Raw genomic sequence first — 24,418 nt, 5'->3', positions numbered from 1 at the left:
TTACCTGCTGTACATATCTATGTTCTTATCGTTGTTTCTCAGTACATTATGCTCTTATTATCTAATTCCATTGAATTGTATAAAAGCTTAATTAGCAAAACCTAACAAAAAGGGGAATTTTTCTTTAAGTTATTTTGGGGATATCACCTGAGAATCTGGTGCCATTACATTCGAAAATATCTGCCTCAATTCTACTATAAACTCTCGTATCATCACTGTTAGTCTGGAAGACCAATCCATATTAAACATTCATCTAAAATTATAATAAAGTCACTTGACTGCTAGCCAATCAAATTACTTCAGAATATATTCTCAGATTTACTGGTTAATCATATTCAACTTAATTGAGTGTCAGAACTATAAACGTGAAATTCTGTAACTGTTGCTTGAATTTCATACCTTTTAAAGCTTCACTCTGATGCATGGGTCAGTAGTCATTATTTCTCATTACCTCGTTGTATTCTCTTTTCCTGTTAAGTATCAGAAATCATATCAAAACGGTAAAAGTTTAGTGCTTCTAATGTAAATCAACAGTTGGAAGTTAGACTTGTATTAATCCTTCATCCCTTTTCATGAATATAGTATTCTTTTGGGTTTGCATATATAGCTCTTGCATGTGTTATAAGAGTATAAAGAACACATTGTCTCCCCCCCTTTTTTTTTTTTTTTTTTTTTTTTTTTTAGAACAAGGTGTATTAGCGAGGCTATTTTTGACTAGTTGCACAATTGCTACTAACAAGAATTTTAACAGCTCATTTCCTTTCGCTTATTTCTTGGTTGGGCTGAGCTCTTTTTTCGCCTTTCTTTTTCTTCAAAAAATGATATTCAAATCAATATGAACATCTTTATTATATTCTGTATTCTGCTGTTCTTTATTTATGAAATATGCTCACTACCAACTACGAATCGCACTATTCGACAGTTCTATATAGCAGCGGAGGAAGAGCTTTGGGATTATGCACCTATGCACTGGGACAATGTCCGAGATCTTCCCCTGACCAAATCGCCTGCTGCGCTCTACACTGTATATCGCAAAAACAGGCGTATAGGTTCAACTTACCAAAAAGCATTTTACCGACAATATCGAGACGAAAGCTTCACTAATCCTATCGCGCATGATACTGTACTGGGTAACTTGGGCCCTATCATTCGCGCAGAAGCAGGCGATCAGATCCATATTACTTTTCTGAACCGAGCAAGATATCCGCATAGTTTGCATCCTCATACGTCCAATGGTCCATCTAGATTACCAGGCAAATTTGTTCAACCAGGACAAACGTATCGTTATGTATGGGATATTCCATCTGACTATACGTTTCCCGAGAATCAGTCCTCTGTTGTCTGGGCTTATTCCTCTAAGGCTTCTCCTAAAGGAGATGTCAATGCTGGCTTGTTAGGACTGGTGGTCATCTATCAAAAAGGAACATTAGAATACCCTTCTCCTGGTGCCATGTTTGAAAGACCTATAGGCATTGATCAAGAAGTATTTACATTAATGACCAACACAGACGAATCCGAATCCACTTATTTTAAAGAGTCAGGCGAACGTGTTGGACTCAGCATGGAACGTATGCATGAATTAAAGGCCCATGATCCCTTATTTAGTGAATCGAATCGCATGTATCATATCAATGGTTATGTCTATAACAACAATAAGGTGATCAATTTGGTCTATGGATCTCGTGTTCGTTGGTATATCGTATCTTTTGGCGTTTCTGATGAAGATGTGCATACAGCTCACTGGCATGGTGCTACTATGTTGCAGCATGGTCGTCGAGTAGATGTGGTTGATTTAACGCCTATTAGTTTTGAAGTAGTGGACATGGTGCCTGATAATCCTGGACAATGGCTTTTTCATTGTCATGTTGCTTCTCATTTCGAGTCTGGTATGAGTGCCTTTTATCAAGTAGAAGAAGTGATTTACACAGGTGATGAAGGTTGGGAGTGATTTTTCCAAATAAAATATTGTTTTTTTTTCTTTTCGCGTATTTTTTTTTTTTCGTATGAAGCGACAGTCTTCTATCAGTTCTTACTTTACAAAGAAACCAGCCGAGAAAAAACCAAGACTTGAAGGCATATGTGTAAACAAGTCAAGATCAAGTCAAGATCTTGAAAAACTTCATCAGCAGTTTCGAGAAAAACTGAATACTATGGCACGAGAAAAAAGCCAAAAACATCAAGATACAATTATACAGAAACAAAAACTCACACCACTTGAAGCACAAGTAGCTGAGCTAAAAGAAAAATACCCCCATTGTCTCTTGTTAATTGAAGTGGGATACAAGTTTCGATTTTTCGGTGAAGATGCCAAGGTTAGATCAAATGAAGAAAGTAAAAGGTTGACAGGTCATCTAGATTGCTTCACGTATTTTGCACATTGCACATTTCATTGACCGTAACTTCTACGTTGCAAGTATACCTGTTCATCGATTAAATATTCATGTTAAAAAGTATCTATAAAGCATTATCGAGGCATTGTTGCTTATCTATGATTACTAGACTTGTCAATGCAGGGTATAGAGTAGGCATTGTACGTCAAACAGAAACAGCAGCATTAAAAGCAGCTGGATCCAACAAAAGTCAGCCATTTGCCAGAGAACTCGACCAAATGATCACAAAAGGCACTTTGGTAGATGATCTCCTCTTTGATACGACGCCCACTTCATCAGGAGGCTATCTTATGTGCCTTGTAGAAGAAAAGCGTGGAGGACATGCGTCAGATGAACGTGTGCTGACAGGCATGGTGGCTGTTCATCCATCCACAGGCGACATTATATATGACGCATTTGAAGACACCTACATGCGCAACGAGCTAGAGACTCGGCTACTTCATATTGAGCCTGTAGAGATGTTGGTACCCACCAGTCTTAGTCAACCAACCGAAAAGTTAATGCATTATCTATCCCTACAAAAATCGACTTCGTTTGGACAAGAGTCTGTGCGTATTGAGCGTATGCCTGTTATGGATACTTTGTGTACAGATTATAATGCATCCTTGACTTTTGTCACTGATTTTTATGCAACGACACCTTATTTAACACACATCATTGAACTACCAAGCGTTGTAGTGTAAGTCTTTGTTGTTATTGTTCTTTTTTTTTTAGAAAATTGCATTAACGCATGTTATTTAGTAAAGCACTTGCTGCTCTTGTTCGCTACTTGAAAGAGTTTCAGTTGTCAGATATTCTCAAATCTGCCAAGTTTTTCTCTCATTTTGTATCCAAGAGTCATATGCTTCTGAACGGCAACACATTGGTCAATCTTGAGGTCTACCGTAACAATACTGATTTTACAGAAAAGGGGTCCTTGTTCTCAGTCTTGAATCATACTAAAACGAAATTTGGACAACGTCTGTTAAAGAAATGGATTGGTAGACCATTGATTGATATCAGGCAAGTCAACATCCCTTTTTTTCTTTTTTGGAGGGGGGGGGGAGTCATTATGTCCTAATCAATACAAAAATAGCAAATTGAATGAACGTATGAATGCTATTGAAGAAATTATATCGACAACAAACTCAAAAAAGAATCTGCTTCTATCTACTTTTCGTCAATTACCTGATCTTGAAAAAGGATTATGCCGAATTCATTATGGAAAAGTAAGCTGATCATGACTCTACCTCTTGAATTTCTGACCATGGATAGTCAACACCCATAGAATTAGTCCAAGTGTTGGATGGATTTGTCAAGGTGTCCACTGCTTTTCACCATGTCAATAATATTGAGTTTAAATCAAGATTACTAAATCAACTCTTTGGTCGACTTCCTACAGTTCAATCTATTGTATCCGAGTTTCGATCCGCCGTTCAACCTACCAAAGACAAGGTTCATTTTTTCCTGTCAGAAGAGAGATGGCCTGAGATTCCTCGAGAAAAAAACAACATAAAGTCTATTGAACATATACTACAGGAACATTTAGCAGAACAAAAGACAGCCACCGGTCTTGAAGATCATTTGAAGTTTGTTACGGTAGCAGGTATTGACTATTTGTTTGAAGTATCAAATGCCAAAACAAAAAGTGTACCTCAGGACTGGATCAAAATAAGCGGAACAAAGACTGTCAGTAGATACCATGACAAGTTTATTATCCAAAAATTAAAGGAGCATGAACAACATCGAGAAATGCTGGCTTTATGCGCTGACAAGGCTTACAAAAGCTTTCTTGTGTAAGTTGGATTCTTTAATCCCCATATGGGCTCATGTTCTTGTTTAGTGATATTGCACAACATTATGAAGATTTGCGTGATGTTGTGTCTTGTCTAGCTCAATTGGATTGTTTGCTGTCATTGAGCATCACCGCAAGTCAAACAGATTATGTCAAACCAACGTTGGTTCAAACACATGAACCTTACATGGATGTCATTGAAGCTCGACATCCTATCATTGAACACCTTACATCCAACTATGTATCGAATGACATTCAACTGGGCCATCCACACAAGACATTAATTTTGACTGGACCTAATATGGGCGGTAAAAGTTCTTATGTTCGTCAGATTGGATTGATTGCCATGATGGCACAAATAGGATCCTATGTACCTGCCAAAAGTGCAACCCTGGGGATGCTGGATGCCATCTATACACGTATGGGAGCATCTGATAATATGATGCGCGGTGAAAGTACGTTTATGGTCGAACTAAACGAAACATCCGACATGATGCGACATGCTACTTCACGATCCTTGGTGATCTTAGACGAATTAGGAAGAGGCACAAGCACACATGATGGACAAGCCATTGCGTATGCTGTACTCAAGTATTTTGTTGATTTGGGTTCATTAGCGTTGTTTGTCACGCATTATCCATCTTTAGGTAATATGTCGCAAGAGTTTCCCGACAAAGTCAAGAATGGTTTTATGGGTTTTTTAGAGGAAGAAGGACAAGATGGTAATAGAGAAGGAATGTTTTCAATGTTTAATGCTTGTTAGGTATTTCCGATATTGTTTTCTTGTATAAACTAGTGAATGGTATTGCTTCAAGTAGTTATGGGTAACAAAAGAAAACATGATGATATCATTTTGTTTATTTGTTTGTTTAGAATGAATGTAGCAAAGTTAGCAAACATACCGGTTTCAGTAATTAAAGCAGCAAAAAGCAAATCAGAACAACTTCAAAAGGAAACTGACCAGTTTGGCTTGAAGCAGAAACACATAGATTTGTTACAGCGTATGATGTCAAACAAGTTATTTTAAACAACTACCATTTCACGCAAATAATAAATTTTAAACAAATGACATTCTTTTTATTCATTTTATCGTTGTTTACATTAAAAAAAAAAGAATATGCAAAAGTAGCCCTTAAACATATATAGCAGGCAAGATAGATATATATAACGATACATGTACACACTCTTTCTCTCATACACACACGCATCATAAAAACTAGAGGAATATACAAACTAAAGTAGGGTATGTTGTGCTTTTTTGGTGGGGAATATAAAAAAAAAAAAGGGAGAAAGAGGGAAAGAGTCATGTACAGAAAATTTAAATCTTGAGCATAGACCTCAAATCTCTTTGAATTTGAGAGAGGTCTTGTTCAAAAGAACGCTCTTGATGTGAGTGAGATAAGAGGTTCATTAAATCTCTAGAATGTTGCTGAAGATGAGTATTGGTACTATACGAAAAGGCTGGTAAAGGTAAAGCACTTGGTGCAGGTGCATTGTTAAACGTGGGACCAGCATAGACTGTGGCGCTGCTTCTAGAATCGACAGCACTGGTTGATCTACGACGATTTCTTGAGTTGCTCTCCCTAACAGGAAGTTAGTTTCTGTCTTTTTTTTTTTTTTTTTGTAGATAAACAATATACTTTTTTGTTATCAGAGTAGAAAGAGTATGGACAAGTACTGGAGAGGGTGATGCACTGTGATGTTTCTTGTTTCCTTGAGACTTTTTTTTCTTTATGTTAGGTCTCTTTTGTTGTAAAGTGTCCAAGGAGTCGTCGGATTCAGAAGAAGAAGAAGAAGAGGGTAAGTCAAGGTGAAGAATGGCTTCTGTCATGGATTTTATTTCCTTTCTACGTTCAACTCTTCTTTGTTTAACAGGTAATACGGTTCTTCTCTGTTGTGGAGTTGTAGGAGCAGAAGCAGATACTTTTTTTGAAGGAGTATTCTTTTTCTCTTTAGTAGGATTGATTCCCTGTTGCTTTGTATGACTTTTATTCATTTTAGGTGGATATCTATTTAAGCCTATGGTAGGCATATTTTTCATAACAAATGGTTTCATAACAGCAACAGTAGACATATTGAAGAAAAGAAGGAAAAAAGGGAGAGAGAGAAAATATATATATATATATATTTAGAATGGGTGTGAATAAATCTTTCCTATCGCAAAATACTTTATCCATCATGCAATTGAATTTTTACTGGACATGTTTCAATGCCTGCATTCATTGTTTAAATAAACAACATGTGCCTTTTGAATGAAAAAGGGAGTTTTATTGTGTAATTTAAAATCAATCAATCAAAAAAAAAAAAAAAAAAAAAAAAAAAAAAAAACTCAAAATATGCAACTCCTTTTCTCTTTTTCTTTTATATAAACAGAATGTCAACAACATGGACGGACACAACAACCATGATCAACAAGTTACGCTTGTCACTGCATGAACCTTCTTTTCCTTTTCGTATAGGAGATCGAGTTCAAGTGAATTCATTGTTTGGCATCATTCGTTTTATTGGACCAACAAAATTTAAGGCTGGTACTTGGGTTGGTATCGAACTAGACACAGTAGGACTAGGTAAGAATGATGGATCAGTAGATGGGTAAGTAGACAGCTATCATCACACATCATTTATACTTTATTCTAGTAAACGTTATTTTATTTGTCCTCCCAAGACTGGACTTTTTATTCTAGCTATCAAATTAGTCAAACAACAACCAGTGCCACCACCACTACCTTTGCATCAACATCAATGGATTGAGAAAATAGAGGCTCTGGAAGCTGAAAATAGACAACTCAAGAAAGAACATCAATCACAATTAGCATTAAAAGATAAACACATTCAACATCTCGAAAATAGTATAGTGGATATTAAAAAAGCAAGTATAGATAGTATAGAAATACTAGAAGGCATGGTACAAGTCAACTATCAAAAAGTACAACAACTAGAGTATGCTCTTCAAATAGAAAAGCAAAAGTTACACGCATCCGTAGCCGAGAAAGATGATTTACAGAAATCAGTGTTAGAAGCCATTGGGTCTTATGAAATATCCCTAAATACAATTGAAAATAAGCGAAAAGAACAACAAGAAAGACACCATCAAGAAATCAAAATATTACTTCAAGATATTCATGTGCTTGAAACTGCCTTGCAATCCAAACTCGATAAAGAGACAGATTTAATGCATTCACTCAGAACAGCACGGCAACAAAGCTTAAAATTGAACTCTGAATTAAAGAAATATACACACCATATCAAAATCAACACCTCTTTAGATAATCGATGGTCAACATTTATACCAAGAGATCGATTGTTGGATACACCTATTGAAGAGGAAGAAGACGAAGAAGAACAAACGGAGGAAGATGACTGTATTCTATGCGGGAACAAAGGACACCATTTAATTCATTGTCATCTCTTGAATTCCAATATAATACAACAGGCTTTATTTTAATGGAACGTGCGTTGTGTATTTTTAGATATTTTAATTTAATTTCTTTTTCTAAAAAGCCTATTTACCCCAACATACAAATAAAGAAGGGATGAGGAGTCAAATGGCGTATAATAACAATAAAAATAAAAGAAAAAGAAGGGTTAATCATGACAGCCTTCAAATGGACAATATGTTAATAGACCAAGATCAGTAACATTAGTTAATTTGAAGTAGACCAGTCTCAATGGCATAAACTCAGCCCTTTTATATTCCCGCTTTACATGTATAGCATTATTATTCTATGATCAAAAGTTGGCAGCAGATGACGATATGCTTACTACTGTTAGTTAACCCCACAAACACTTTTAAGAAGGCGTTATTTATATTCCTGAACAGGAAGCTTCCGTTGATCTTAATCCTTTGTGACCAATGACGCATACATCAAATGTTTAGAAAATTAAACAAGATTTGTTTATTCTAACAAGGTTCAGAATAGCCTTGTAGTACACGACCAGCTAAATCACCTAATTTGTCTATCGTATAACCACCTTCTTGCACAAACAAGACAGGTCGTTGTCTAGTTCCTTGAGATGTCTTGATGCATTGGCCCATCTTTTTATACGCGTCCATGTCTTGAAGCCCCTTCATACCAGCAATAGGATCTTCATGCCAGGTATCTAGACCCATAGACACAATAACAATGTCCGCTTTGAACTGAACTACTTTAGTGCCATTGAGCACATGGTCAAGATGATAAAGATAAATTTTATCTGTCGTTGTGTTTGGATCCAAAGGCACATTGATATTATAGCCAAGGCCAGCACCTGTACCTTCTTCTTCCTCTGAACCAGAAACAAAAGGGTAGTTGGGATAACCATGAAGAGAGACATAAAAGACAGTAGGATCTTCATAGAAAATATCTTGTGTACCATTGCCACTATTAGGATAACGTCAGTCAATAAACAAAAGACGGGTGTGGTCTATTTACTGGTGAAAGTCGATATCGACAATCAAGATTTTCTTGCTTTGACCCAAAGGCGTAAATCCAGCATCTTGACGGACTGAATCAAAGCAATAAGGCTTCTTTACCTTGTTCATATCTTGCAAGGTATAGTTTTGTAGAAACCGAGCAGCCACAGCTGCATTATTGACAAGACAATAACCAGCGGACATTTGATGAGAAGCATGGTGGCCGGGAGGTCTGCATAAAGCATAAATGGCCTGTTCGCCCTCACCATGTGTCGTCATCTCCATTAATTGGTGGGCAGCAGAAAGTACAACTTGAGCAGAAGCATAAGTGGCCCGCCACGTATCTGAATTCAGATCGTGTGAACGACTTGAGTTTAGCCGAATAATAAAACTCACCTTGGACAAATCCCACAGACATATCACCTATGAAATACCCCATTTTACCTTGAGGTGATTGAAATGCATTTTTCTTGGCGATTTGAGGGTCAAGTTTACCGATAAATGAATGAGTAGCAAATGTATCACCAATACAAGCGTTTGGAGGAAGACCTTCAGCTATCCATTCTTGATAGATGGTTGCCAAGAACTTGATATAATCTTTTTCATGAACATCTAGAATAGGACCGAGTGAGTAATCGCTGGGTTCGACTATTTCAAATTCAGGATGCGTCTCCATAAATTGTTTGATTGACTCTAATCGTTTGGGAGATTCTAAATAGAAATGTGTTTGTGTGTGTCAGTTTCAAAGCAATAAATCAATGCTATATTACCGATATAGGGTTTACTTTCACCACTTGTTACTTCTATAGGAGGGTTGTGTAAAAGACCATCTTTACCATAAACTACTTTCATATTTTATTTTAGTCTTGTACAAGAGAATAGAATAGAAAAAAAAATCCTGGTATATATAATAATTTAAATCACATGATCAAAACACAACTTGAACTTTTCACAATCGATAGTCTGTCAACAACATGATTGAGTATAACAAACCTGAGATTGTGTTACCCAAAGTGAAATCAAAACCAACCAGTAATTCAATCTCGATAAAGAAAACGACTGTTTTATATAAAAAGTATTTTATGAGTTTGATTTTTTTATTATGAAAATAGTATGAATATAGTATTATTTAACAAGATGAAGGATAAAGTATTTTTTTGGATTGCTAAGAAAAAAAAGGGAAAGGGGGAGGGGAGGGTGTATATGTGCATTCAATAAGTGTACAATGGTGTCTTTTTCTTTTTCAAAGAGAAAAAAAAAGAAAAAAAGAAAATTAAAAGTATATACTGTGGAGAGGTTCTCTTTTTTTGTATGGGAGATAGGGTAAAAGAGTTGATTACTGATCAAAAGAGAGTCGGCGGTCATCATAACCAGAAGATTCAGAATTAGCCGACGATGAAGAGCCAACCAACTTGCTTAAGTTTGAGTAGATGTTGCTAGATAACTGTTCCGAAGTGCGACGCAAATACGCTTGCTATTGAAGGTTCACGTTAGTTCTCTATCACTCTTTCTTCATATACAAACTTACCACTACTTCACAATCACAGTTACCGTGGGTCAAGAGTAAGTTGCGCAGATAGATGCTTTCTTCTCTTAATTGTGAAACCTGTTCTTGAAGTTCTTTGTTTCTGTTTTCAAAAGTCACCGATTTTTCTTCGAGATCATGGATCCACTTCTTCTTTTTTTGTCGGCAGCGGTAAGCGGCTTCACGGTTTTTTTCCAAAAGCTTCTTTCGTTGCTTTCTGGGTGGGGTGTCCGAAGTAGCAGAAGGTGGCGTGAGAGGAGCCGGTGGGCGTACCAGCTCTGTGTTTGTACTGTAGTTGTCGTCTTCTGGGCTTGGTGGCATCATCATCATATTGTGTGTATTAGATTGAACTTTTTGGTCAAAGAAGTTTGAGGCGGCATCAAAGGGATTGATTTCATTCATGTAGCTAAAGCCAGCCATAGTAGCAGGACGATTGAAACTCCAGTCAGTATTGTTTACGCTTGTGTCCATAAGTAACTTTGTAGGTGTTAAGGTTGCTGTTGGAGCTTGATATGTATCTACTATTATTCCGACAAGTTAGTTTTTTTCTCGGTTCGATTTCAAAATATGACATGTAAAAAAGAAGGAATAAAATTTACCTTTAAACATTGAAATAAAAAAACAGGTAGTTTCTTGTAAGCAGAGAAAAAGAAAAAAAAAAAAAAGAAAAAGTAAATTAGAGAGATGAAAAAAAAAAGATTTGGAAACCAAGACCTTTTTATGTTCAATTTTTTTTTTTTTATTCGAGGTTTTTATGGTTTTGGATAAGCGCATTTTCTACTTTTAGTGCGCCATTTATGCAGAACACAAGCCTCTCTCCACTAGGCCTGAAAAAAATTTGCTGGTTCTCACTAACCCTTTTTCGGAGGGTAATATTTGGTTGGGCAAGTTTTGATAAAATGAGAGTGTGTGTACACACACATATAAAGTTAATTTAAATAAATTTCCTGCATACAATGGAAAAAGAAGAGAAAATATAACCGAATGACAGCTATTTAAGTATTGTCAAAGATAATTTCCCGTTCTGAACATGACTTGTAGTTCGTTATATAAAGGACATTATATCAACAAAGGCCCATTTTTTTCTTTCTTTTTGTTTCCAATATACACAATATTTTTTTTTGGTTTATCATTGTACGTGTGACAAACACTAACTATCGCAGAAAGAAAGAGAATAAAATAGAATGTCTTCCATTATCCATTTACCTGGCATGCGATTTATTCGAGATGGTCAAATAGAAGAATTAGATGAACAAAACATCAAGGAGAAAAATGCATGTTTATCTCAGCAACAACAACAACAACAACAACAACAACAATGGAAACATCAAGAAGGATTCTATAATACATCAGAATATTATGAAAACCTATTGCGTAATAGATCCTACCTTCAAGCTAATGCGCCTGGCGCATTACCTCCGCCTAATCATCACCATCACCACTATGATTTCTCACCACAACAGGTGTACCCCTCTTATTTTACAGCCGCCGCTACGCATCTAGAACATCAGCAACATCAACAACAGTTAGACTTACAAAAAAGACCTATTAGAAAAAGAAGAAGACCACCCCATTCCTATGCTTCCTTGATTGCTCAGGCTATCTTGACTTCCAGGGATCAAAGATTGACACTAAGGGAAATATACGAATGGGTACAGACCAGATATCCTCATTTGTACGAAGCCAACGAAACCGGTTGGCAGGTAAGCATCTCCATATAAAGTAAGGCGTAATGGCGGAAGATTAATCCAGTTTTTTTTTTAAAAAAACAGAACACAATTCGCCATAACCTATCTCTGAACAGATGCTTCCGTAAACTCCCACGTTTGTCTCAGGATAATGCAGGAAAAGGGAAAGGTAGCAAGGGTGGCTATTGGACCGTGGACCTTGAACAGTTAAACAACACTAACTTTGGTCGTCAAATTCTTGATAGCGGATTTCTAGGCAATATTGAGTATTGGCACCAACAGCAACAACAACAGCAACAACAACAACAACAACAACAACAACAACAAGAGAGAGTAATAGTGGATGAAATTGATTTCAATAGTCTAGTGGCACCTTTCTATCCTCCTAGCAATATTCCTTCAGATCAAGATGACCATCGATACACAACTGAAGTGGATGAGAATGTTCGTATAACTTCTTTTTTAGCTCGGTTTAACAACAAAAGGTCCATATCTTCACTGGGCAGCATGACAAGTTCTAAGACAAGCTCAGTAAGAGGTTCTGCATCTCCTCATTCACCTGCTACTACGGATATGGAAACACCTATTCTTTCATCTACACAACTGCAGCAACAATATCATCAAAAAATAGAAATGGATCCCTTGTTAAATCCATCTTTGATGAGAGTAAATAACATTTTAAATTAACTTGAATGTATATAAATGGTAATAAACACGATATGTCATAATCCTATATTCTATAGCACACGTTTTAGCCCAGTAGTATGGTAATCAACTCAACTTGGATTCTGCTTTTAGCTTTTGTTCTATGTGGAAAAAAAAAAGCATAAAAGAAAATCAAGGAACAAGCTTTATCCTTTGTTTTTAGCTCCTTTTTGAATTGGTTAAGCCATTGTCTTATTGTTTTTTTTGGAGGCTAGATTCATGGAAAGAAATGCTGCTGTTGTCTCGTTTGTTCTAAAAAAAAAAGCGAAAAAAGATAGGATACTATATTTGAAATTGTCAAACATAAAACTTTATTTTTCAATTGGGCCCGTGTGTCAAAGAGTTAAGGTTTGGTCATTGTTGATTGGCTGTTTTTCTAAACTAAAAAAGATCAACAACGAACTAAAAGAGTTTGTATTTTGTTCCATATGGCAAATCCGCTAAAATGTCTCTAGCGATTTTAGCACACCTCCTTCTTACACTATACCACTCATATACCGGTTTTTTATCTTTTTAGAATAAACCAGTAATTGTAAAATAGTGCGTTTTTTCTAAAAAGATAAAACCTAAGTCTAACGAAACAACTAAAGTTACACATGATGCAACCAAATGACGTGAATCCAATAATTGCAATAAAGCGATTGTGTGTGTATGTTTTTTTTTAGTGTCCATCATTATGTCATCATCATTTTATGTTTTAAAACATTTGTTTTTGTGTCACTCTTCTCCCTAATCAACAATTCTGGAAGCATGAAAGAATATTTCTTATCTGCTTTGTGATGTAAGAATATGATTTTTTTTATTCAGTCTATTCATTGGTATTAAAACCTTAATTTTAATAAGTCTTCATGAAACCCATGGCCATTTCGTATGCAAAGAAAGTAGCAGCATTAGCAGGGAAAGCTCTGACAAGTGTAGGACCAATACCATTAATAAAAGCCTTGGGTCCAGAAGTCTTGTAGAGTGTCTTAACCACTTGTCCAATGGATTTGTAACGAAGGTCGTTTTGAAAGTTACTCTTGATCACATCTTGAGGATAAGCAGGAATCCAAGCAGCAAAACCAGAAAAGCCACCAGCCATTAATAATTCAAATGTGCCCAATTCACCATCTGCCTTCATGGATTGGAATAATTTCTTTAATCCTTCATAACCAACTATAGTCGATCATTAGCGTGTCAGTATTAACAAGAGAGAGAGAGAGAGGATCATACCGAAATAAGCAAAATAACTGGGTGTATCTCTCAACAAAGTGATGCCCATACCACGGTAAATACCCAATAAGCCCTGAGCACGGACTGTACGGACACCACAATCAATGACACCCTTATACTATACACAGCCATGAACAAAGACACTTATTTCATCTATACTTACAGCAGGTTCATGCTTTCCTTGAGCATTAATGAAACCATTAGGATCTTGTGTCTGCAATTTAACCTTGAGTAACTCAATTGGACAGTTAAGGAAAGCCATGACAGAACCAGCAAAAGAACCAGCAATACCATATTCAACTTGTGTCTTTTAATTTCTCTTTTGCTCTCTTTAATCTAACTTACCAACAGTCAAGCTCTTCTTTTCATCAGCACCTTGTAACATACGCCTTGACCAACCATTTGCCATAAACATAACGGCATTACTATGTACCATCAGCATACACTATCCAACACTCTCTCTTTCTCTATGACTTACCAAAAACCAACACCAGCGAAAGGGGACATGACTCCTCTGTAAAGACCTTTAGGCTATCATGCAAATAATAAGGTACCGAAACAAGAAAAAAATTTTTTTTTTACAACTTACACCTTCTTCTTTCACAAGTTTTCGAAGACAATCCATGGCACCATTATAGATAGGTGGGGAAGGTTGTGTTTGCATACGCACTTTGATAGTGTCAGCAGGGTGACCTTTCAGTTCCTGATCAGTTACTGCCCTTTACTTTGTTTTTCTCTGTATTTCTTTACCAACAACAACTTGAGCCCAACCACCAATTGTGCCAGCAATGAGGTCTTGAGCAAGTTTTGGGATAAGCGGCTTCTTTTCCTGGTTAAGTGCTGTCAAGGCGTCCATGGTGAGCGTATGAGAAAAAGAAAAGAAAGAGTGTTGTATGACTCAAATTGATTCAGTTTAAAGAAAATGTGACGGTTGTCGTACAGATCTAGATTTTGCTTGTCAGATTACATCTCATTTAATGAATGCAGGTACAAAATATTATTTATTTATAAAGAAGGTCTAAATTATGCTGATTTCTTATTACTTTCACGATCTGTTAAAGGCTTGATGTATTTGGCATGGTAAGGTGCAATGCCAACACTTCCTGGTGCAGCCAAAAGGGTTTCAAAATAAGCTAATGATCATTAGATATACATAACATGAAGGCTTTACTTACGTTGATAGATATCACCATCGTAACGAGCAATAGGTGCTTTCAATACAAAATCAGGATGTCCAAAACCATCTGTAAGCCCGATAACTTGGCTACGAAGCGATCTACAGGTGTCAATGTATGTCTTTTCAATACTGATAATGTGCTGAGGTGTGAAATAACCTTCTTTAAAACCTTGATCACCATAGGTATGAAGGACATGAAGACCCCAAACAGCAGTCAGTTTTTTCATGATCGCCAAGACACTAGGTTCAATGCCTTTGGTTCCAATGGGTTGACCAAACTTTTTAGCACCGATATGGAACAGATAGGCTGCACAATGAAGTTCTGCTACTCGAACAGATTCAAGCAAAACATCAGATCGATTCTTGTGAGCCATACGAATACTATTCAACTAGATAAAATGAGTGAGTTATTTAGGCAGACATACAAAATATATATAAAAAAAAGTATACATACTCGCTTTACAAGCACTGTATTTAATGCTTCTTCAATCAATGTGAAATCGGTAAGACAATCAGAAGCATCTGTGACAGACCAGACTTTGTTTTCAAGATATATTTTAGCATCCTTGATGTAATGAGAAGAACTTTCGAACTGAAGCTTAGGATAAGTATCATGTTCTAGTTTTTTGTCCAATGTATACACGAGGTAACGGCAGGCTTGTTGTAAAAGTACTACATTATCACCACCGCCTGTTGTCATCACACCCCAATCAGCAACGAGTTGACCAATGGCATTATAAGAAGAATAAGCATGTCCACCACAGCTTCGACGGCATGTTTCAAGGATCTCTGTTGAATACCAACCAGCCAATCCTTTGAGGGAAGAAGCCAAAGCATGCATATCACCCATATGATTCAAATAGATAGTAGGGTCCATCTTACCACCTGCAATCAAGACCTCAAACTGTCCATAAATTTCAGCAGAAGAAGTCTTTAGCATATACATGAACGCTATAGCAGGGATGAGCTTGGCGTAATGCGATTGATAGTCCATGATTTGCTGGTTTTTATCGCCTTGACGGCGTACAACACCATAACGAGTTGTAATCGTAAGCGCTTGAGAGATGAGCTGTGTTGTGACGCCGATCAGAGCAAGACGCTCAGGGATCAAAGTAGCATACATGACAGCAGGATTGGGTGCTGGAGAATAGTTTCCGTGACGATCCAGACTCACCCATTTAGACAACATATCTCGACGAGGAATACGTCTCTTATTGAACTGAATCCAACCGTTATCTACACCGGCATGGCCTACTTTTTCGCCAATGTCGCCAATAAATACGCCTGGTTCCAGTGCACCGTCATGCTTGTTACGAACTTGAACAACAAACCAGTTTAAGCCGACTTCTTTACCATGGATAATGGTTTGCGCAATGACTACTGCATGCGTCGCTGTTTCAGCAGCACCACCGATCCACCATTTGGTAGAAGTAATGGAGGGAGAATCAAGCACAAATTCATCTGTGGCAAGATCAAAGGTAGCTGTTGTCTCAATCTCACGCAAAGCAGAACTATGACCTAGTTCAGTCTAGCAGAAACCATAAGCATCAACATAGAATCATATTCAATGTACCATTGCAAAACACCCAAATAGTCTATAATCATCCACCTCTTGAACGTATCTTTCTTGTTGTTCTTTATCGCCAATCATGTTGACCACATTTTTGAAAAGCGAATTTGATACAAAGAATCGCATGGCAAAATGCTCATTGTAATTGGCAACAGCATTCTCTATTTCTTTAATAAAGTCTTTGTCATTGATTTCAGATACCAGTTGATGGACTCGATAGATTTGTCCCATGGTGCTATATATATTGCCATCAATCATTTGTTTTTAGCTTGATGACTTACAATTCACGCATTTCTGGCCTTGAAAGCCCCAGATAATTACGAGGTGATTGAATGACCAACAAAGGGTCATGTTCAATAAGGGCATGTGCCTTTTTAACTAACTCGTATTTTTGTTTCCCCCCGGCCCATAATGCAGCAAGTGCTTCAATGTCAAATTCTGCGGCGATACGTTCTTTTGCCATATCCTTGGGTGCCTGGCGAGACATAGGGGAAGGAGACAAGTTTAACTGGTTCTTGATTTGCTCAATACGAGTCAGAGCGATTTTTGTTTGAGAATCCATGGTATGAAAAGCAAAAAAAAAAAAGAAAAAGAAAAAGAAAAAAGCTTCTTATTTATGAATAGTGCTACAAAGCATAAACTGAAAAGGTAAAGTTTAAGCTGAGATAACAAGGTTTACTCTTGTACACTTGTTCAAACCCTTTCTTGTAGCCTATTCTTGTTGCTTAAATGCAAGTGTTTGTTAAAGTGGCGAACAAAGGTCTTGTAAGTCTACTTCAACTATCTCTCTCTCTCTCTCTCTCTCTTTTTTTTTTCTTTTTTTTTTTGAAGAAGTCTAGATATCAACAAACATGATTTATATTAGACTGATATTCTCACCCGAAAAAAAAAGAAGTGTGAGATTTCACTCTTTTTCTCTTTTTTTTTTTTCCTGGGAATGAATTTCTTGTGTTCTCTTCATTTAAAATGAAGGCTATGATGGTCACTTTTCTTGCCGAATCTACAGTATCTGTTTCAGATGACAGTAATAAATACAACAGGATAAGCATCCTAATAAGTATAACAGATAGGATATGACTTTGCTTGTAACTTGTTCGAGAAACTATGCCTGCAAAAGCTTTACTAATATGATATCCAAAGAAGGATGGGCAAAGAGGCACAAAAAAAAAAGATATACAAACAAAAAGGGAAAAATACATTAAGCTCTTTGATAGACTAGGTATTGTATATCAAGAAGACGAAGTAAGCATCAAGAGAGTCTTTTTATTATGCTTATTATTATTGCTTTTGTTTGTGATATTTTTGATGCATGACATTTGGTTTCTTTTTATCGTAAATTACGTGCTAGATAAAGCTTTCAAAAGTCAGAAAAAGCACCTTCTAATACTTCTAGACACTACTCATACATAGAAACAGAGTTTATAAAGTTAGACGAGGCTTTTGAGACCATTTGAAGCATGAAAAGTTGATTTATTCAAAATGGCCAAAATCGAATTCTTTTTTAAAGGGGGTTTACCTTAACCAGTTCATTTTAAACCCCGTTTTTACTTCTTTTGAGCTTTGTGTATCCAAGAGCAAGGATATTGACATCTTCAAATGTTCGATACGATCTCAAGAGACTGTAGTCTCTAACAAATGTATTTGTGCGAAATTTCTACTCTAAAAATAATGTGTTAGAGCCAGAGATATAAAAACCGATTTTGTTATTTTACTCAGAATCCTATTAGTTGACTCTATCTAATTCTTATACCATTAGAGCCGCAATCTAAGAATCTATAGCCTTTATTAATACGTCAAGAAGCTAAATGCTTGTTTCAAGTCCTTTTTTAAGAAAAAACTGATTTATGAATTTTTTAACCATTTTGAAACGAAGCCAGAATCTATATATTTAAACTCAGAAAAACATGCAAGCATGTCCACACGCGTGTACGAAACGGTGTGTTTGTAGTGGGCTAACAAGTAACGCATACTCACGTACAGAAACATCTTTTTTTTATTTTATCTTTTTTTAAAAAAAAAAAAAGATAATCATGGAGCAAGGTAAACCATAGTGACATACCTTTTTGATTAACTACATGAATAAAACTAATACACAAATAACTTCAAATTTTTTTTTATGATAATAGAGGTAAACACAATATAACACGTTACACCCTACTCAACAACTATATTTTAGCTGTATTACTTGATTGCCAAGTTTCTGGCAGCAGGACCTTGTAAAGATGCAGCACGCGTACTAGAGTATGAATTAAATCAGCATCGCGAACTGTTGCCGCATACAATCACATATGAAGGCAAACAGGTGCCCATGACTTTAGATCGACTTGTAAGCATCGTTGTTTCATAGATCTTATTGATTTATTGTGCCATAGTCAAAAGAGTATCCCGATATCAGGAATCATTATCTACTGGACCTGTTAAGCAATTTTCTAAGTCATTTTAAAGAGACAGGCAATCCTGCTGTTTTACGAGTGAATGCACTAAGGCATGGTGATAAATCATTATTTACCATGCTCTCAGCCTTTGTACCTACAGAACAAGTACAATGCTGTAACTACCTAACAATGACACCCACACAGTTAAATAAGCTACCTATTCGTAAGTGAATCAGATCATTCAGCCAGTTATTTAACAGTGTTTTAGATCGTATGTTGATTGCGAGAGAAATGGGCGCCAAAGTCATGAAGAGACTTGATATGCCTACATCATTATCCACTTTTTATAGAGAGGTAACATGATTTGATCGTACGTAATACATTCCATTAACTGTGTTTCTATAGCGTGTTACTATTTCAGGTCACAGAAATCCAGTCTATTCAGTCGTGTTTGACAAGACAAATCGAAGGTTATTTACAGGCAGTGACGATTTCCTTGTCAAAGTATGGTGTGTAAGAACCGGTTGCTTAATTCATACGATTCGAGGCCATCAAAATGCGATTGCAGATATTGCAATCAATCAAGAAAATACACTGATTGCCACTGCTTCAACAGATGGATGTGTGCGTGTCTGGACTATGGACGAATACAAACCTATTATGTGCCTTAGACCCAATGCCAATACAGCAAGTATCCTAGATGTGCATGTGTAGATAGATTAACAAGCCATAGATCAAACCATTTACGACTGTTAAATTCTCACCTTCACCTAGAGCAGAAACACGGTATTTAATGGCAACAAACGAGGATGGGTTTGTTCGATTATGGCGATGGGATCGTGACACTTTACAGTTCTTTGATATCGATACACCTATCACTTTCAGCTGTCGATTCAGAGCAAGGGATCGTCTGAGATGCTCTTCTTTCAATTATACAGGCACTAAATTTGCAGTAGCAGGTGATGATGGATTTGTCTATGTATTCTCTACTATTCCTATACAAACAACGCATGAAGGCACTATCATATCCAGTAACAGTCATGTTGATCCTTCAGACAATAGACCTGGGAGAGGAAGAAAACGATTTGCAAACGCACTCTTTCCAGACAAGAATGGCCCACAAAATTCGCAACCTGTGGTAACCATTGGCACATTAGAAGGACACATGGGCAGTGTGACTGATCTAGCATACAGTCATGATGGTCAGCGTATCTTAAGTGGAAGTCAGGATGGCACAGCACGTATTTGGAAGTTTGATAAAGATACAAAGCAATGGCATTCTATTGTACTCGATTTGAAGATACCATTACCCAATACGCCTATAGTCAGACCCTCTATACCTAATTCAACTGCTATGAGTCGGTCTAATTCGTATTGTGAATCGACAGCACAGAAAGAACAAAAAGAAGAACAACAAGAAGAAGAAGTGGGTACATTGATGCCTTCTTTAGAGAATGACTCTAGTGTTACTTGTATGGATATGGATCCACCCAGTACGATAGAACATACTGATCCTCCCAAAGTATCCATGATTGCCTGGAGTGCAGATGACCGATGGTGTATTATTGCATCTAACCAAGGTGATATTCGAGTCTATTATGCTTATAATGGCGAACCAGCCTGTGTGCTTAAGGGACATGAAGGCGAGATTTATGCACTTGACAATCACCCGCTTGACCCCAGTACTGTTTTATCCGCAGGTTATGATGGGAATGTGATTTTGTGGGATATTCAGAAACAAAAAGTGATTACATGCACGAACCATGTAGGCAGAACATTCACAGACTGTAAATTCTCTAAAGATGCCATGAAATACGCTATTACAGATGAGGAAGGTCATTGTACACTCTTCAGTATTGGTGGACTAGATAAGGATTATGAGCAAGTACGCAGTTGGGAACGAGGACAGTATTTCATGTCTGATTATCAAGCACTTCGACATTTTGTGGATGGTACTTTTGTAGATGAGCCCACACAACAGATGCCTTATGCTATGCCTTATTCACCCATCATTGATCTACAAGGTGTAGCCTATCCCAACCAAAAGAAACTCGGGTATGGTAGAAACATCCCAACCACTTCCGAAACATTTGAATTAGAAGACATGAAGCGATCTGCTTGTTACAACCAAGAAGAAGAAGAGATTCGTAAGATCAAGGTGATTGTCTTGCCTGCTCTTGATCGAGCCACAGTGGCCAGGAGACGTCGAGATTTTGTCAAGAACGAAGATGAAGATGAAGACAATTTGGTCGCGAATGCTAATACACTCTTTCAGTTTCCTCCTCCTGTCTTGCCGGCTCTTTTGCCTGATGATTCAGAAGATGAAGACTATCATGATGATGAGCAAGGAAATGCAGCCTATGTTTCAAGTGCAGCTAGTAGTGATGAAGCTGGTTCAGAAGACTTTGTTGCTCGGGATGATGAAGATGTTGAACCACATAGTGACGAAGATGGCGATGAAGAAGGACCTGTCACACGCAGTCGAGCAGGTCAATTACATACACCTTTGCCTTTGAGATCTTCTCGTACTATCAATACCACCAATCGAGCCAGCAGTACAAGTAGACGCCGTGGTCGTGGTCGTGGAGGAAGAGCAGGCCCCGGAAGAGGCAGAGTGGGTCGTCCTGCTCGTAAGAGAACAAGAGAAAGATCAGACGACGACGAGGAAGAGCAGCCAGTACGTGCTAGAGCAAGAAGGAGAAGGGTAGCTGAAAGACCAAGCTATGTTGAAAGTGATTTTGAAAGCGAACAGAGTGAGGACGAGCTTGTAGATGTGTTACAGGTGTATGAACCACAAGACGATAGTTTTGAAGCAGGCCCTTCAACTATAGCAACTAGACAGAACAACCATGTAGATACAGAAAAAACAAAAGAACCTGAAGACCGTAAAGGAAAGCGTAAATTACGATCAAGTACTTTTGAAGAACAACAACAACAACAACAACAACAACAACAAAAACAACAGCAACAGCAACAACAGCAACAACAACAACAGCAGCAGCAAACTCATCTATCCTCTGAAAGTAGTTCAGTCTATATGCCTTTCACAGCCATACCTTCTGTAGGTAGATTTACACGAAGTCGTTCTCATTATGCAGAAGCACCTAGTGTACCATCTACTTCAAAGCCCTCAGCTCCTTCAATTGCATCCAAACAATATAAACGAATAGGCAAACAGCGCGATGTACCTCGAGAATTAACCAAAGAAGAAATCAAAGAGCACGAACCTATTCCTTGGATCACCACTACTGAGCGTTCATTTACAAAATACTTGCCACAAGTAGGGGATATTGTAGCTATCTTGTCAGAAGGACACAAACAGTACTTGAGAGTATCTGAAATGAAGTCTTTATTCGACGAAAAACATGGTGTGATAGACAAGCATGAGCCTGTCTTGTTTTCCAAAATATTACAAATTACCTGGCAAGTAGGTCCACCTGCTTTCTGTAAGCTCAAATTATCCATGCTTCAAATCAGCAATTTACAACAAGTAATTCAGCGTCAAAGAGATCCTATTTGGGCACCACTTGGCCGCGAAGAATACATTGAATACACAGACGAAGATGGCAGCCCTGAATTTATTATCTTATGGCAACGCTTTTTGGCTTCCATGGATGTCTTTCTCAGTTTGAAGCGAGGACAAAAAGTAGATGCCATGTATGATGAAGGTCAATATACGGGTACAATTTCGCATTTCAATACGAATGGGCTGGAATGGAAGCAGGTTCATTTGCGTAGTCCTTGGGCTTATTATCATGTTATTTGGGACGATATGAGTTCTGCACCTGAAGATTTGTGTCCTTGGGAACTAGTACCCACCGGGCAAGACTTTAGAGCACGCTATGATGTTCAACCTAGCCTAAGACCCGAGCAGATTCAACGTGCAAGAGATGTGTTGGATTGGTTATCGAACACAGAAGACTTTTACTTGTATGTGCATCAAGTCAACTACTATGATTATCCTGCTTATTTGTCTATGATTTCTTATCCTATCTGTCTGGATATGGTACGAGAAAGACTCGAGAACAACTTTTATCGATCTCTTGATGTAAGTCAAACAAGCCAAAGTATACATGTCTAATTCAATATCAGGGCTTAATTGATGATGTTGAGTTGATTAAAAAGAATGCAATGCGTTATAATGCTGATTCTTCTCCAGCATATAAAAATGCTGGTCGATTAGCCAACTTTTTCAAGACACGTATTCAAAGTAAGTCTTTAGAAACAAAAAATCAGCCTATTTAACATGAACTATAGAGCCTTCTATGCCATTGTCTTTATCTCGAGGAGGCGCAACTAGAAAGCGTATCGTAAAAGAAGATTCAGACGATGAATATGATATTGAAGAAGCTCAAACTTATGAATCAGAAGACGAGCCTATTCCTAAGAAATCCTCTCGAGATGATAGAAAAGGCTATCACACAGACGATGATGATGATTTAGATGACTTTGTAAACGACAGTGAAGAGGAAGAGGAAGACGACTATTCTGATTAAAGATACCATTCATTGTATTTCTCAATGAAATAAATAAAATAAGGGTAACAGAATACAAAGAGTTTTTATTAAGCATAGAGAGCATAAAGATATTATACATTAGATATTAAAGGAGAGAGAGAGATATATATAAATATAAATATTAATTGTTCTTTTTGTGTCGTAAACTACACGAATGAAGTAGTTTATTCCATGTTTTACTTAGGGAGTGTATTACAGAAGGTTTAGCAATGGCTTGGTCTAACAAATCAGAATCTGAGCGTCTTTTTTTTACAGCTTTATCTTGTTGAATGGCTGTAAGTTTCATTAAGGGCATAGAAAGTCGATGTAAGGTTTTTTCTTGTGGATTGTTGTCAACAAGGGGTTCTACAGGCGAATAAACAAGTGGTTTAGGTGGATATTGTGTAATGACAGGAGGTTGAATAAGATGTGAAGTATTGGGCTGTTGTTGATGGTGATGGTGATACATGCTGGCATTATCATGCTGTTGCCTGTCTTTCTTTTTCAGATTGATAGTTGTGTTGATTGCAACTTTAGACAGTGGTAAAGCTTCTCTTGGCTTTTGACTCTTTCGTCTTTTCATTGCCCATGAATGAAATATAGATTCATCATCATAAAACTTGCTTTTTAGGTACATGGATGATTTTCTGAGCAGATCGACTGCTGATCTTGGACGTGTGCTTTTTCCGTTAGGTGCCACAGTGTTAGTGTCACGACCGTATCGTGTTTCTTGAATAGAAATAGAGCTTTGGTGTATGGATACTGATTTAATGCTACACTATAGACAATGGATAAATATACGCGGACATTCAATGTTGATTGTTAACCTGGTCAATAGAAACAATGCTATCATCATCTGTAGGATTTATTTTATCAAATTGGCTTAATAAATCTCTTGTAAACGAATTATGAGATTCTCTTGAAATGCCACTAGGCAAAGGCAGCCAATCATTATCACTACTCATGAAGGAAACAAAGAAAAAAAAAAAACCAGCAACAACAGAAAGAGGAGAGAGAAAAAAAAATAACAATGATTTTTTTTTTATTATTTATTTGTTAAAAGGGAGATGGCAAAAGTACTGTATTTGTCCTGATCCCACGTGTAATCATTTT

The 24,418-nt window shown here is 37.1% G+C and overlaps 11 protein-coding genes across 11 annotated transcripts; 5 read left to right on the top strand and 6 right to left on the bottom strand.

Annotated features, from left to right (window-relative positions):
- The first annotated feature begins 741 nt into the window (after positions 1–741).
- Positions 742–1,980, top strand: B0P05DRAFT_564767 (Cupredoxin). Its single transcript, XM_051580881.1, has one exon. It carries the CDS (start codon positions 836–838, stop codon positions 1,946–1,948), a length of 1,113 nt encoding a protein of 370 aa, XP_051429510.1. The 5' UTR covers positions 742–835; the 3' UTR covers positions 1,949–1,980.
- A 760-nt stretch (positions 1,981–2,740) lies between these two features.
- Positions 2,741–4,927, top strand: B0P05DRAFT_481084 (muts domain V-domain-containing protein; the record flags this gene model as incomplete). Its single annotated transcript, XM_051575160.1, has 5 exons — positions 2,741–3,069; positions 3,132–3,396; positions 3,437–3,598; positions 3,645–4,165; positions 4,213–4,927. 5 exons carry the CDS (start codon positions 2,741–2,743, stop codon positions 4,925–4,927), a joined length of 1,992 nt encoding a protein of 663 aa, XP_051429509.1.
- Positions 4,928–5,219: 292 nt separating this feature from the next.
- On the bottom strand, positions 5,220–6,322 carry B0P05DRAFT_564760 (uncharacterized protein). The gene is made up of 2 exons (XM_051580880.1): positions 5,805–6,322; positions 5,220–5,747 (listed from the first exon to the last, which is right to left on the bottom strand). The coding sequence occupies exons 1-2, from the start codon at positions 6,236–6,238 to the stop codon at positions 5,483–5,485; spliced, it is 699 nt and encodes a 232-aa protein (XP_051429508.1). The 5' UTR covers positions 6,239–6,322; the 3' UTR covers positions 5,220–5,482.
- Positions 6,323–6,568: 246 nt separating this feature from the next.
- Positions 6,569–7,609, top strand: B0P05DRAFT_576089 (uncharacterized protein; the record flags this gene model as incomplete). Its single annotated transcript, XM_051581682.1, has 2 exons — positions 6,569–6,756; positions 6,802–7,609. The coding sequence occupies 2 exons, from the start codon at positions 6,569–6,571 to the stop codon at positions 7,607–7,609; spliced, it is 996 nt and encodes a 331-aa protein (XP_051429507.1).
- Positions 7,610–8,036: 427 nt separating this feature from the next.
- B0P05DRAFT_564756 (uncharacterized protein) lies at positions 8,037–9,576 on the bottom strand. The gene is made up of 4 exons (XM_051580879.1): positions 9,328–9,576; positions 8,954–9,268; positions 8,577–8,901; positions 8,037–8,525 (listed from the first exon to the last, which is right to left on the bottom strand). The coding sequence occupies exons 1-4, from the start codon at positions 9,407–9,409 to the stop codon at positions 8,066–8,068; spliced, it is 1,182 nt and encodes a 393-aa protein (XP_051429506.1). The 5' UTR covers positions 9,410–9,576; the 3' UTR covers positions 8,037–8,065.
- Positions 9,577–9,619: 43 nt separating this feature from the next.
- B0P05DRAFT_564754 (uncharacterized protein) lies at positions 9,620–10,744 on the bottom strand. Its single transcript, XM_051580878.1, has 2 exons — positions 10,682–10,744; positions 9,620–10,603 (listed from the first exon to the last, which is right to left on the bottom strand). The coding sequence occupies exons 1-2, from the start codon at positions 10,689–10,691 to the stop codon at positions 10,059–10,061; spliced, it is 555 nt and encodes a 184-aa protein (XP_051429505.1). The 5' UTR covers positions 10,692–10,744; the 3' UTR covers positions 9,620–10,058.
- Positions 10,745–11,647: 903 nt separating this feature from the next.
- Positions 11,648–11,974, top strand: B0P05DRAFT_441300 (forkhead transcription factor; the record flags this gene model as incomplete). Its single annotated transcript, XM_051573755.1, has 2 exons — positions 11,648–11,785; positions 11,855–11,974. Coding segments are annotated over 2 exons (258 nt in total), but the record flags the coding sequence as incomplete, so codon positions are not given.
- A 1,270-nt stretch (positions 11,975–13,244) lies between these two features.
- Positions 13,245–14,657, bottom strand: B0P05DRAFT_564744 (mitochondrial carrier domain-containing protein). Its single transcript, XM_051580877.1, has 7 exons — positions 14,438–14,657; positions 14,277–14,380; positions 14,166–14,218; positions 14,033–14,112; positions 13,851–13,987; positions 13,688–13,805; positions 13,245–13,630 (listed from the first exon to the last, which is right to left on the bottom strand). The coding sequence occupies exons 1-7, from the start codon at positions 14,541–14,543 to the stop codon at positions 13,311–13,313; spliced, it is 918 nt and encodes a 305-aa protein (XP_051429503.1). The 5' UTR covers positions 14,544–14,657; the 3' UTR covers positions 13,245–13,310.
- On the bottom strand, positions 14,652–17,038 carry B0P05DRAFT_564737 (acyl-CoA dehydrogenase/oxidase). The gene is made up of 5 exons (XM_051580876.1): positions 16,716–17,038; positions 16,438–16,669; positions 15,319–16,392; positions 14,863–15,253; positions 14,652–14,820 (listed from the first exon to the last, which is right to left on the bottom strand). Exons 1-5 carry the CDS (start codon positions 16,994–16,996, stop codon positions 14,711–14,713), a joined length of 2,088 nt encoding a protein of 695 aa, XP_051429502.1. The 5' UTR covers positions 16,997–17,038; the 3' UTR covers positions 14,652–14,710.
- Positions 17,039–18,464: 1,426 nt separating this feature from the next.
- On the top strand, positions 18,465–23,305 carry B0P05DRAFT_576083 (uncharacterized protein; the record flags this gene model as incomplete). Its single annotated transcript, XM_051581681.1, has 9 exons — positions 18,465–18,474; positions 18,561–18,562; positions 18,611–18,760; positions 18,807–19,032; positions 19,078–19,163; positions 19,215–19,517; positions 19,543–22,857; positions 22,902–23,019; positions 23,067–23,305. 9 exons carry the CDS (start codon positions 18,465–18,467, stop codon positions 23,303–23,305), a joined length of 4,449 nt encoding a protein of 1,482 aa, XP_051429501.1.
- Positions 23,306–23,374: 69 nt separating this feature from the next.
- Positions 23,375–24,294, bottom strand: B0P05DRAFT_564730 (uncharacterized protein). Its single transcript, XM_051580875.1, has 2 exons — positions 24,133–24,294; positions 23,375–24,083 (listed from the first exon to the last, which is right to left on the bottom strand). The coding sequence occupies exons 1-2, from the start codon at positions 24,268–24,270 to the stop codon at positions 23,448–23,450; spliced, it is 774 nt and encodes a 257-aa protein (XP_051429500.1). The 5' UTR covers positions 24,271–24,294; the 3' UTR covers positions 23,375–23,447.
- Positions 24,295–24,418: the final 124 nt, after the last annotated feature.

This window comes from Gilbertella persicaria (assembly GCF_025201335.1).
Source record: "Gilbertella persicaria strain CBS 190.32 chromosome Unknown B0P05scaffold_76, whole genome shotgun sequence".
Taxonomy (NCBI): Eukaryota; Fungi; Mucoromycota; class Mucoromycetes; order Mucorales; family Choanephoraceae; genus Gilbertella; species Gilbertella persicaria.
Note: the sequence above shows the minus strand (reverse complement) of the source record. Positions and strands in the feature narration are given on the sequence as shown.

Bases quoted from the DNA above. Each gene is read 5' to 3' on its own strand.
- B0P05DRAFT_564756 (XM_051580879.1), bottom strand. From the start codon at position 9,409: ATGAAAGTAGTTTATGGTAAAGATGGTCTTTTACACAACCCTCCTATA. The intron at 9,269-9,327 runs GTAATATAGCAT...ATTTCTATTTAG, and splicing joins TGAAAGTAAACCCTATATCG to AATCTCCCAAACGATTAGAG. The intron at 8,902-8,953 runs GTGAGTTTTATT...ATCTGAATTCAG, and splicing joins GTCTGTGGGATTTGTCCAAG to ATACGTGGCGGGCCACTTAT.
- B0P05DRAFT_564730 (XM_051580875.1), bottom strand. From the start codon at position 24,270: ATGAGTAGTGATAATGATTGGCTGCCTTTGCCTAGTGGCATTTCAAGA. The intron at 24,084-24,132 runs GTTAACAATCAA...CATTGTCTATAG, and splicing joins GCATTGTTTCTATTGACCAG to TGTAGCATTAAATCAGTATC.
- B0P05DRAFT_564744 (XM_051580877.1), bottom strand. From the start codon at position 14,543: ATGGACGCCTTGACAGCACTTAACCAGGAAAAGAAGCCGCTTATCCCA. The intron at 14,381-14,437 runs GTAAAGAAATAC...AGGAACTGAAAG, and splicing joins TTGGGCTCAAGTTGTTGTTG to GTCACCCTGCTGACACTATC. The intron at 13,631-13,687 runs GTATGATCCTCT...GATCGACTATAG, and splicing joins CAGTTATTTTGCTTATTTCG to TTGGTTATGAAGGATTAAAG.
- B0P05DRAFT_564767 (XM_051580881.1), top strand. From the start codon at position 836: ATGAACATCTTTATTATATTCTGTATTCTGCTGTTCTTTATTTATGAA.
- B0P05DRAFT_564760 (XM_051580880.1), bottom strand. From the start codon at position 6,238: ATGTCTACTGTTGCTGTTATGAAACCATTTGTTATGAAAAATATGCCT. The intron at 5,748-5,804 runs GTATATTGTTTA...ACTTCCTGTTAG, and splicing joins TCTACTCTGATAACAAAAAA to GGAGAGCAACTCAAGAAATC.
- B0P05DRAFT_564737 (XM_051580876.1), bottom strand. From the start codon at position 16,996: ATGGATTCTCAAACAAAAATCGCTCTGACTCGTATTGAGCAAATCAAG. The intron at 16,670-16,715 runs GTAAGTCATCAA...CAATATATATAG, and splicing joins AGGCCAGAAATGCGTGAATT to CACCATGGGACAAATCTATC. The intron at 15,254-15,318 runs GTATGTATACTT...CATTTTATCTAG, and splicing joins ATACAGTGCTTGTAAAGCGA to TTGAATAGTATTCGTATGGC.